Raw genomic sequence first — 13,615 nt, forward strand, 5'->3', positions numbered from 1 at the left:
TTGGAAAATAAATTTTGTTTACTAATTTGACAGCTTTTTAAAAATTAAAATTTATAAACCAAGAAATATATCATTTCTTAAAATTTTGAAATTCATATCATAATTTGTTATTATTGTAACTTTTAGAAATAATAAATTGGAAATCGATTGACATAACTTTGACTTCTTAAAAAGCATTCAAAGATGACTTTTTTTGGGTTTGAGAGATCAAATTATTTGTTTGATTTAAAGAAATGCATTGCCTAAAACATTATATTCAGTGTTGGATTCAATTTTTATTTAATTAAAAAAAAAACTTGGGAAATGAGTTTAGCTAGCTTAAGCTATTCCATGGCTGCTTATGAATCTTCTATATGCTAAAGCTTATAGATTTGTACCATGCCATAAACAGCTCATGGTTTTGCTCTTCAGAATTGGAGACAAATGTGTCCTTCTTAAACTTTAATTGATTTTTTAAGTTATACATTATAATAAATAGTAAGGCTTCTAGGATTGAATTTCTTTGAATGGACTGCCACAAAGATATACATACATTACATGGTACTATTACAAACAGGGTGGGGAGAGAAAGAGGAACCATTACTCTCTTTTTTTTTTTTTTTTTTTTTTTTTGTAGAAATCATTGCCCCACACACCACTAGTAGACAATTCCCATTATCTGATCCCATAAATTGGGCATCAGAATGAACACCCAAACGATGAGGCTCAAAGGAACCGATACTAGAATATGAGTTATTCATTCTATGTTTAACATTCAAGAATTAAGTCAACCTGAATCGGAGCAAAAAGAATTACAGCTTCTCCACAGGAAAACCGGTAACAGGACTTATCTCCGATGCCAGTGACCGTAGCTCATCCACTTCTTCGTTGCTTAGTCTCCAGCCAAGGGCACCTACAAATTCCTTAGCTTGTGCAGCATTTTTGGCTCCTGGGATTGGCACAACATTCTCCTGTGCTATTAACCAGTTGAGCACCACCTGTAGTAAAAAAAGCTCATTTCATAAAAGATCTCAGCACATTTTAAAATACCCTATCGAGTAGTTGCAACTCGAGATGAAAAAGTATGAGAAGAAAACAGCCTGTTCCCACCTATTTGTGACAACTTCCAGACGTGTATCTAAAAGTTACAGGGGAGATGATACATAGATACCAAATTAGGATAATGCCATCAAAGAGGACTTAAAGCACTTGCGAAGCTTTGCGGTTTTTTCTCATCTCATTGTGATCATAGTGCATGACTGCATATGCTGTTTGGTCGAGGAATGGGTCATGGAAATCAAATATACTTTAAAGAAGACAACTTCTGTACCAATTATTTCACCAACTTGAGCCAAGATTTTCCCAGCTGGTGTAGGCCATGATTATGAGGTTGTTGTAGACGGACTAGTGTCCATGGTTGTAATTAAGCTGAGTCACATATTGTGCAATGAAAAGAAAACGCCATCAAAGCCTAATGCCTAAGATGTTGGGTGTCCAATGGGCAGCACATGAAATATCGAGTTTCTAATGCACTTGTCTTTTTGCTAAGTGCTGTTAATATGACCATAATATTGAAGCAGCAGATCTATCAACAGATTTAAGCATATATATATATATATATATATATATATATATATATATATACAAGCAAAAGAACAAGAACAAACCTGTGTTGGAGTTTTCCCATAGTTCCCTCCTATTTCATTAATTCTCATAAGGAGAGGTTGGAGCTGTATATTTAAAAAGACCTTAGCAATCAAGTCTGAAATTAAAATTGGGATACGAAATACTCAAGAGACATACCTTAGTTAAAAACTCCGGAGTGTAAATCCGCCTCTAGGTCCAGATGGCGGATTTTCTGGTTTATATTTCCGTAAGGGCACCTGAAACAAAGATATGGCACCCTACTTGTGTTAAAAAGAATATATATGCCAGACTCAGTTTATGCATTTGACATTAGTTCTTGTTTCCAAACTCTGATTATTTGACTTTGTGTACTACATCATCCCATTTTGGTGGATAATCGACCTTGCACATGCAAAAGTGTTGTTTAAAATGAATGCTAGTAGTTCCAAATCCACATACCCTAACGTGCTCGATTTTATATTTATTATTGTTAATTCTTTACATCAGTATCATGGCAGACAACAAAAGACTCGCACTTAAATGAATATAAACAAGCAACTAAAAAAAGAAAAAAGACGGACATGACCTTGTGCAATAGGAGAATAAGCAATCAACGTGACCCCAAGCTCATCACAAGCAGCTTTTACTCCATTCTGCTCAGGTAACCTGTATATGAGACTGTAATTCACTTGGTTCGAAGCTAGAGGAATTCCTCTCTTCTTGAGCCTTTCATAAGCATCACGAAGTCGCTTCTCTGAAGCAAGGAGTTTTTACATTATGATAGTTACAATGCGTATGAGGTGGAATACGAACTGTGGCAATCAGTAATTCACAACAGAAATATTACCACTGTAGTTTGATACACCAACCGCCTTCACTAGGCCCTGTTCAACAGCATCGCCAAGACCATCAATATACCCTGAAAAATCATTTTTCAGTGAACTCAGCTTCTATTCAACATGATTGGGCAGCTTAAACATCCAATTGTACTAGCTTATATAAAGTCTGATTCTTCAATGAAATAGTGGGTGTTGCATTGCGAACAACCTTCATTTCCCCATATACCAGGCCTGAAATGCAATAGAAGAAAAATTGTGATGAATTACTAAGAAATACAATCAATAAATCCTATAAAGCATTATGACTACGGACCAATGGAGTTGATAAAGGTCTACTGATGAAAGGCCAAGCCGATTAAGGGAATCCTTGAGTGCACTGATGACACTTTGACGACCAAACCTCCAAGGCAAAGCTGCAAACTTCGTTGCAACAACAACCTCTTCACCGGGATTATCATTTTCTCTTTCCTTTATAAATCTTTAAATAAACAATGTATTTTGTTAGAAGAGTAAGCCAGCAGATAACTAGAGCAAGCTAATTCCACCTTCGGTGAGATTTTAAAGTAACACCGTTGTCCTCAATGAAATTCAAGACACATACCTTCCCAGTAGAGTTTCAGAATTTTCAGCACCTAAGGCGAGCTGTGAAAAAGGAATCATCAACGGTATTCTTCCATAAATAAAGTAAATAAATTGATTTATAGATGATCTCGTGTTTTACCGGAGAGCCATAAACTTCAGCTGTATCGAAAAACGTAATTCCGCAATCAAGACTTCCATTGAAAGCAGCCTTAGCAGCCTTCAATTTCTGATCTGCGTCCACAGCAAGTACAAATCAATCAGATATGCAGAAAGCATAAGCAACAAATGCAGACCAAGAGTTCCACGTAGAACGTTCTCAACACATCACTTTGTGGCAGTTGTACAAATCAAATCTAACACTAAACCTAGTAATTGGAAGAAAACAATAAATCAATAGTTCTAATCCAAGAACCTGCCAGTATACAAGGGATACAAATATATAAACTTAATTAGAGAGAAAAAAAAGAGTAAAATAATCCAAAATCTAGATATCAAACAACCTTTTAACTTTTGAACCATACAAACACGTTACACAAGCAAGAAAACGCTGAATTACATTAAAATATGGGGGGGGAGGGGAAGAGAAGAAGAAAAAACCCATTATTCTGTTATTTTCATTTTATGAAATTACTTACACAAAAAACCATAAAAATAAGCAAAAAATCAAAGAAAAATGAGCTGAAAAATGTAAAAGTTTACCATCCCATTGAAAGTTGTTCCAGTAACTGGTGTCACCCCAAGACCAAGCTCCGATTCCGAGCCTTGTCACTTTGAGCTCCGATCCTCCTAACTTCAATTTGTCTTCTGTATCTGTTTTGAGAGCAGCGGTAGAGGCAAAATCCTCGGAAGCAACCGCTCTTATTCGGTTGGGTTTCTTGCAACTGAAAACTGAGAAACAGGCACTGCTGACATTCATGGCCATTGATGATATTCCTTTGGAACTCAAGGGCAAATTCTGTACTAGCAATTCCTAACACAAATAAGATTTTGTTTTATTTTTCAAAACAAAATATAATTATTTATTTTTGCTGAAAATTTTTTGTATCCAGTGGAAAGTAAAGTATCCACAGAAAATTTTCAAGACACGTACGTAGTTTAGCAAGTATCCACAAGAATGTTTAATATTTAATTCAGCGCAGTTAGTATTGATATTTGTATTATTCTTTTAAACGAGTTCAAGAATAAGTTGTGTTAAATATATTTGATTGTTAACTAATTTGTTCGATATATTTTACTTTTATATATAATTTTTATATATTAAATATTTATGTTTTCCACTTATTTATATTGTGGGTATAATCATTTCTAATATTATAAAATCAAGTATTTCAAATATCATTATTTTTTATTTAGAATATGGTAAATTTTAATATTATAAAACAAAAATAAATTATATATAAATAAATGAGTTATTAATTAAAAATATTTTTAACATAATGATATACTTTTATTATATAATTACATATTTAGTAATTTTTTATATAAATAAAAGAATTATTAATTAAAAATAAAAATATTTATTAATTAAAAACATTAGTTAAATTTTCAACTTCTTTGGAGCACTTTTGGGCAGATGAAAAAGCAGAAATTTATAGCTTTTCAGCCAAAAAGTGCTTCTAAGCTGCTGTTTTACTTTTTTACCCACACACACAAACTGGTACTTTGCTCTCATCTCTTCTCTCATCTCTGGTTTTTTGTTCATCTGCGATTTTTGCGATTTCCTTCCCCTTTCATTCCTCAGTTTCCTTCCCCTTAGGTTACAAATTCATAAATATAGCTCCAATTAAACTCAAAACAGAGATCAATCTCATCATAGCTATAAATTTAAATTATCTTATTCTGCGATTTCCAAGCAAACGGATCATAAAGTTACAAATCGCAGCCTACAACAATTTCATTAATTTTGAATCTAAAACTTCTCCATCCTGAAGCTAAGTAATAAACAATCCAAAACATTAGCAGAAAAAGGTTGGGGAAGATACAAGAGAAAGATTATCAAGTGAAAGACAAACGCAGTTTAAACAACCAAAAGAATAAAAAAGATCTGGGGAAATTTTTTTTCCTCTTATTCTGATTTGAAGATTACTTTTTGGTTCCTTTCTCACTTTCCTTAAATAAATTTCAATTTGGCAAAATGTATGAGGAGAGTGAAAAGAGCGAGAGATAATGAGATTAATAGTGAAGAAGAGACCCTTTGAGAAGAAAAACGCTGAAAGAAAGGCTTCATTTTGGATCATCAAATAAAAATAAAAAATAAGAAAACATACCCTTTTTTTCCTTGCGTTTTTGGTTGAGCTTGTGAGAGGAAAGATATGAAAATTATATTAAGAAATAAAATATATGAACTATTTTGGTAACTGTACGCACATTGGCATCATAGGAATTTTTTTAACCGTGGGATAAGATTTGTTCATACAAATGAACAATCAAACGGTGGTGATTACATTTGAAGATGGCATGTAATTTTTAAAATAAAATAATGCAAATGTGTTAAAAGCATTAATTAAAAATAAAAAATAATTTTTAAAATGATACAATTGTGTCAATATCTAATTACAAATTTTTAATTATTATATTTAAATATTTAAATATAGTTTATATATTCTAATTAAATTTAATAAATAATTAATATTAATTACTAAAAATATTTAAAATTAATATTATATATTAAAATATTAGCAATAAGTTATAATAAAATATTTTTTAATATTTTGCTAAAATATCATAATATTAACTAATTTGAACATTATTTAAATACATATTTGTTACTTTATAATATCATGTCTAAAATGGACATTTTATTCTTCAAAAGCACTTTTTGACAGTAATATCAAACACTCAAATTTCTCAAAAGCACTTTTCCACAACACTTTTCAAAAGTACTCTTCAAAAGCAATGAAGAACTGGCCCTAAATTATTAAAGAAAACGTATTTTTAGACATGTCAACAGAAAACGCTTCTTGCAGCGTATTTTTTGTTTCTCTCGCCAAAATCGACATATTTCTTTAAATATGAAAAAAAGCCTAAATCATTAATTAACTTTTTTTTTCTAATTTACCCAGTATGTGACTAGAATATTTAAAATTAAAATAAATTTCGAGTTAAATAATTTAGTATATTAAATTTATTTAAATAATTTGAATAATAATTAAGTTTTATTTTATTTTATTTTCGTGTATCATATAATATAATTAATTATTAGAAGTAAGGTGCACCAAATGTTAAAAAAATGTTTGTTGGACAAATTTAGTCATTTTTTAAAATCTTTCATTTTAGAAAACTCTAATTTTGGCAAAAGTTTTCATTTTCGAAAAACTTGTATGTTTGGGATTTTTAAGGTTAATGTATATTTTGTCTCTTGAACTTGTATTTCATTACATAATTTGGTATCTACATACTAACATAGTTAATTTATGCTCACGTGATACTGATAGTCAATTCAATGGTGACACATGACGGCCTCTTAGTGTGGTACTTGAAAAACATAAATACAAATTTTAAAACTTTTGAAAAATATATAAATTATATTTTTTCACATTAAGAATGAATCTGGGCAAATGGTTGTGCATATACATTTAAATCTAAACAACCAATTGTCTAATTTCATTTCGATTTGTTTTTAGTAATTACATATATTTTTTAATAAAATATTAGATTATTTGTATTATTATTTTAAAATTTTAAAATTTAAAATGTATAAATCAATCAAAATGTATACAAAAGTTTTCACATCAAGAATGAGCCTAGAAAGATTGTTGTCTAGATTCAAATACATCTAGATAATAATTTATTAAGATTCATTCTAAATGTGTTTTTAATAATTTTATATATCTTTATAAATTTATAAATTATATATTTTAAAAATCTGATAGGTTTTATATTTTTATATATTTTTAAAACAATAATAACCTAAAATTGATATTTTATGATTATATAATATTATTAAAACACATCTGGATGAATCTAGACAAATGATTGTCTAAATTTAGATCTATCTAGATGCCAGTTTGTCCATGTTCATACTTAATGTGAAAAAATATTATTATTTTATATATAATTAATTTTTTTTTCTATTTATGTTTGTCATAGTACATACTAAGAGGTTGCCACATGCCATTGTTGAATTGGCCATCAATGTCACGTTAGTACAAATTAACAATGTTAGTGCAAAGATATCAAATTGGTGACAGAATACAATTTCAATTACCAAGAATGTATCAATTAAATATAAATGAACAAATTCAATGAGCAAAATATATATTAACTTTAATTTTTATATTTGGAACTTTATATTTTAGTAATTTTGTTTTTGAAAACTTTTCATTCAAACTTTCAGTGCACGATTATAAATTTTGTTATCTATAAAATTTTAAATTTCAAATCATTGCGTAATTATTATAGGTTTGAAAATTTTAATAACTAACCTTGGCTTCTGAGCATTGATCTAACAGTAGCTCCAGTAGTTCCACATAATTCGACTCATGGTTCCACCTACTCAAACAATATGTTAATTCAAACATATAATAAATAAATAACGTTTACTATGGTAACTATATATTATTATCAAATGAATTTTACCTTGTCATCAACGAGAATGTATAAAGGGCATCCACTCGAGGACATAAAAATGGTAACCGCCACCATGCCCATGACTGCACCAAGAGCAGACAACCACCAATTGACATCTTATCCAGTTCTGTCATCCGGCACAACTCCCTATACAACGTGGCCAACATGACTGATCCACAACTCAGTTGACCGCATTCTTTGTAGTCAACCAAGTGTAGTATCCACCTTATGTGTACCAAATTTTGAGATTTATCGGGAATTAGAATGCCCTCAATTAACCTCAAGATGAATTCTCAAGTATATTGTTCATTGACAACGTCAATCACGTTAGGAGGAAACCATCTCATCTCTATCCGACTACCTTAAAACTTGTTCGACACCTTCCCTTAAAATGCCTCACAAAGGTCCTATTTACTGGGAACGATCACTGCCCTCGTAACGACTAGCCCATCCACAGGTAAACGGAGTTGTAAAGTTACGTCCTCAAGTGTGATTGTACACTTACGTCATGGAAGATGAAATGTGTGTGTCTCGAGTCTTTATTTTTCCACCAACACGTTGATAAGTATAGGGTCCAATTTACAGCCTCTGAGCATACGAGACGCATGTAAGAATCTCACATCTTGCAAATAACCATGAATTTCATTTGGTGCGCTTTTTGATAAATTGTGTATGAACCTCCCCAAAACATGATCATCTACCTATTTATATCAACAAAATATTTTTTTTAAAAAATAAAAACTTTAAAATTAACTTAATTGAAAATAATAAAATTTAAATTTTTTCCTTACCATTATCGATTGAGCGACGGAAATGTGCTTACTGTTGAAACGAATAAAAGAACTTGCCATTCATGAAAAATTAATCGAAATTAATAATCTACGAAATAATAAAATAAAACTATAATATTTTTATACAAATTTATTGGAAAATTTCGAACAAATCTTGAAAGAATTGAGGGTTTAGAAAGAATGGAGAAAGTTGGATTTGAGTGAAAAGAATGGAAAATGGCCTAGGTATTTATAGGAAATTAAAGTTATCGTTGGGCTATTTCAAAATTTTATCGTTGGCACGTTTGAATTTTTACCATTGGAGAAATGACCTTTAGCAAAATAATTAAATTTTGCCTCTATTGTTCCTTTGTTTCAGATGAGAACTTCATATTTTCATTGGGAAGTATATAATTTTTCAGATTTCGACATCAAATCCTAAATTTTGACAGGCCATTTTTACATTTTTAAAACTTGATTTTGATTTTGTGTAATTCTTGATTCAAAACTCAAGTACTATTTTTTCAAAATAAATTTTTTCTTATTTTCTTTTAAATATCGAATAAAAATCCGAACTTTAAAATTGTTTTAGAAGGGATGATGGCATAAATTACCTTTATACTTTATCAAATCTTTCAATGTAGTACTTGTACTTTTTTTTTGTCTATCATTATGGTACTCTAATCAAATGGTACTAATTTCTAACATTGGAGAACACGTAACCCATTAAAAGAACGAAAAAAGTTAAATAATCAGCAAAGGACTTGAAAAAAGTTTTCCCTTTCCTTTTTTTTCGGTAAAAAAATATTAAAAACTATAAATACAAATTTTCTTCTCCCTCTTTTTACTAATATGGTGGTGGAAACCTTAACTCCATCCATCCATGCTCCATTGTTGACTAAACGCAAACACAATACCTAGAGGGATACAAAGTTTTTTTTTTTTTTGCATTTGTAAAGTTGAGTGATATGATTTCACTTCAACACCTTCAATGTGGCCAAGGGTTATAGATTTCACTTTTCCAATCTTTCGCACCAACTTATAAAAAATCAAACATATTATATAACAAGTACTAAGTTTTTTATACAAATCATAACACTCAAGTCTCGCCTTATAAGGATAAAACTTCTCCATTTATTTTTTTATTTCTCTTTCTTTCTTTTCTTTTTTCTTTTTAATTTTTTCTTCCCAATTTTGCAAGTCTAAAATCACTAGATTTGGAGTCCCCCCTCTTTCTTTTTGAAGATTGGTTGTTGTTACTGAATTTATTGGTTGAATTTTGATTGTGTTCTTAGTATTGGTTTTAGGTGAGGCTTTGCCAATATTGGAGCTTGAAGATAGAGTCAGATAATAGGTTGGGGAACTACAGTGGTGGTTATGGGAATGGAGTGGTGCTTAGAGGTTTGTGTGGTTAGTGTAATGGGGGAAGGCAGTGAAAGTTGTAGTGTTGTCGGCGTGAAAGTTGTGTGGGAGTCAAGAGAAGTGTAACGACCCGAAAGTCTGTAATGTCGAAAAATATAGTTCCTGAACCCCAATGCTGTAAATTGGACTTGTAAATATTTAATAAATTATAATTAGAAGAGAATTGAATTGAATCTTAGGGCTTAATTTTTCTAAGCTTAAATTAGTTAGTGCAATTTAGTCATTTTCTCATAATTTTTATATTTTCGGAATCCCGATACTATAAGCTAGCTGACCCATGTCCTATTTTTCAATACTATTAAAGATTGAAGGTGCTACTATTGTTCAATAGTTAAAGTTTTAGGGACCAATTTGATAGATTTTTAGGTTAGAAGTGAAAAAGGATTAAATTGTAAAGTCAATTGTTGATTTTGTGCAATAGGGACCATATTGAAAAATTTTAAAATTTTTAAGGTATAAATGAGAAATAGGGAGTTAAATTTGGCTTAGAGTGAAATTTTTATAAAAATTTGAGGTTAAATGTGGAAGTTATGTTAGTCCCAGTTTATGGACTAAATTGAATAAAATGCAAAAGTTTCATATATTAGCAATTGAATGTGAAATTTTTTGTGTATTGATGAATTGTGTTGTTTGTTTTATCCCATAGCTAACATCGACCCATATTCCTCAAAAAAGAAAGGAAAAGATAAAGTCGTCGACAAATAGCTTGGAGTTTACGATTTGTGTTTCTATAATCTGAACTAATTATAAATTGATGTATATTGATTTGTTCATGCATGGTAAGATATGAGGTGAGAATTCTTGCTCACTTGGATGATTTGAATCGAATAACGATTATGAGGATTGAAATGAATATGTTTGATAAATGTGTGTATTTTTATTAACTATGAAAATTGAGCATGAATTAAGATAATTATGGCTACTATATATGTTGAATAAATGTTTTCTTGATTAAAATAACTGTGGAATTGAGACATTGGTTGGTTATGAAATGAAAACCCCTATTAATTGTTTAGGTAGTGTAACACCCCTAAACCGAATTCGTAGCCGAAACAGGGTTACAGAGCATTACCGAAATTTACAAGTTAATTTTCAGACATTTCATTTCATCTAGAATTCATATTTGAAACCAACCAAAATCAAAATATTAATGAGCCAACGTTGGCTAAATTAACTTATACATGCCATTATAACTAGAATCAAATCATCCAAAATTACCGATAAAACCAATGGATAGTGTGATATATCTCCGACAAGTTTCCAACCCAATCGAGCTTTCGATAATCTGTAGGGTAAATAAAAAAAACAAATACGTAAGCAATGAATGCTTAGTAAGCTCGTGTAGTCTTTAATCATATTAGTTCTTTTAAAATATGAAATCTATACATATCAAGGATAACCCAATATTGATACCACAATACCCATGAAGCTATATTCATCAACTTACAAGGTGAATAAATCCACAGTATCACTTAAACATATTATCCCAAGCTTAGTAGGATTTTATATAACTTTAACTCTTGATAATTTCTTTATTTTCATTTGCATTTCTTTACTTTCCACGCTTGTTCCATATGCATGTCACACAAGTCATAAACATATCATTCAACCATGGTCACAAGCTAGTGCATTTACCCAAAGCCTTTCCCGAACTGATCACATGATAAGTCATTTCATAAGAAAATTGCTTAATTTAAACCTTAATACTTTTTCATGAGCAGTAGCATATTTTCACTTAAATACTTACCAATTCAATGCATCATATAAATAATTATATTACCATTCAAGACAACTCCCGATATTTTACCTTTCGAAGAACAACTTACGGATATGAGTACATCGTTTTCAGAAGCTCAAAGGCTGAACTTAAGCTCATGAGAGCTAAACAGATAGTAAACACGAAAGTCCGCAACAAATGCTGAACCTCAGTTTACTTGGGAAATTTGCCGTCAATTCATCCTTTGGCACAGAACGATTGTACTCAATCCCGCGTTCAATCCAAACTGGGTATTAAATTCAATAATATATTTCCAATAATAATTCAATTCCATGTTTTCTATTACCCTTATTATTTTCCATATTTATCCCGTTGAATTTCTCGAAAATTTCGATGGATTTTTAAAGGTACACTTTTAGTGTACAAATCCGGGTCTGTCAATTCATATTCATGTGCGCACATTTCCATTTCAGGGAGCACACTCCCGCGAACCTCATCCTTACAGCGGGATTGCCAGTCCAGGCTAAATTCCCTGTAATATAAACTCATAGAGTATTGTCGGGATTACTAGTCCAGGCTAAATCCCCTGCAATGACAATTACTTTAATGAGCTTGGATCTAAATTACCAGTCCAGGCTAAATTCAGACCCTAATTCGGATTACCCATCCGGGCTAAATCCGTTTTTCACATATTCTTCGGGAGGGCTATATCAGGATAGGATCACCTGTCTGGGCTAGATCCTTTTTACCGTCAATTCCTTTTCAGAGATCCATCAAATTTTCCTTCCATTCAACCGGGATTTCTTCCCCTTTTTTAATCAAATATATCAATGTTTCATCAATTTTCATACAATGAACATTCAAATCATATTCACATCAATAACATACATTTCAAGCATTTAAGAATATAATTCAAGTTACACGAACTTACCGAGCTAAATTGCAGAAATACCAAAATTCTGGGACATTTTAGTAATTTTTCATTTTCCTCGAATTTTATCCAATCTTGATCTAAATTAATATTTCATTCAATTTATTAATTTAAATAATAAAACAATTCATTTCATGCAATTCGGTTATTTTTGACATTTTATAAAATTACCATTAAATTTTACTTTTATTTAATTTAGTCCTTGAATCTAAAACATATAAATTAGCTATTTTAAAATAAACTCATATTAGCTGAATATTCACATATATTTTTCCTCCTCCTCCACTCCATACCGCATCCTTGATATATACATAATACCACTATTTACTTGTTTACTCATAACAAGCTGTTCACTTGAGTCATAGTCACTAAATTAATTATATCTTAAGCTACAGAACTCCGAATTGAGATCCGCAAGTTTTCTCTGAAACTAGACTCACAGATCTTCTTACCATAAAATTTTCAGAATTTTTAGTTTAGCCAATATGTATAGTTTATTCTTTAAAGTTTTCCCTATTTCACTGTTTGATAGTTTCAAACCCTCTTCACTAAAAATTAATTATCTCTTTGTACAGAATTCGGATGATGTTCCCGTTTGTTTTTATTGAAAATAGACTCATTCAGGATTTTAAAATAAAATTTAAACCTCTAATTATTTTTATTAAATTTTTATGATTTTCCAAAATCGAATAGGGTAACCCAAATTCATTCGACCTTGTCTCACAAAATTTATTATATCTCATTATTTACAATTTCATTACTTACACGTTTCTTCTATGAGAAACTAGACTTAATAAGATTTAATTAAATATTTTTCATCCTCTAATTAAATTTCCATAATTTATGGTGATTTTTCAAAGTTATCCTATTGTTCTTTGTCCAAAACTGTTTTAGTGCAAGATGTTTATTACCATGTTTATAACACCCTTATTTTCTTTCTCTACACTATTTCTCATCACTTTCTCTTATTTTCTTTTCACTAACATATCAAGAACATAGTTCCATATATCTGAAAACTTTACATTAGCATCATTTCCATACTTTTCAATAATATCAAACTTAAAATATATTAAAATCTTGATGTTCTTACCTTGCCATATTGATTTCAATCTTTAACTTGATTTTCTCTCTCCTCCATCTTCTATTTCTTGAATCTAACTTGATATTCTAGCATCCCATA

At 30.4% G+C, this 13,615-nt stretch overlaps 1 protein-coding gene across 1 annotated transcript; it reads right to left on the reverse strand.

The window, feature by feature from the left end:
- Positions 1-473: 473 nt before the first annotated feature.
- Positions 474-4,743, reverse strand: LOC105780391 (uncharacterized oxidoreductase At1g06690, chloroplastic). The gene is given in 12 exon segments (XM_052629721.1): positions 474-977; positions 1,647-1,709; positions 1,783-1,811; positions 1,814-1,862; positions 2,187-2,359; positions 2,453-2,524; positions 2,653-2,675; positions 2,758-2,922; positions 3,046-3,086; positions 3,166-3,257; positions 3,726-3,996; positions 4,660-4,743. Coding segments are annotated over 12 exon segments (1,233 nt in total). The 5' UTR covers positions 4,729-4,743; the 3' UTR covers positions 474-791.
- Positions 4,744-13,615: the final 8,872 nt, after the last annotated feature.

Source organism: Gossypium raimondii, chromosome 4 (genome assembly GCF_025698545.1).
Source record: "Gossypium raimondii isolate GPD5lz chromosome 4, ASM2569854v1, whole genome shotgun sequence".
NCBI lineage: Eukaryota > Viridiplantae > Streptophyta > Magnoliopsida > Malvales > Malvaceae > Gossypium > Gossypium raimondii.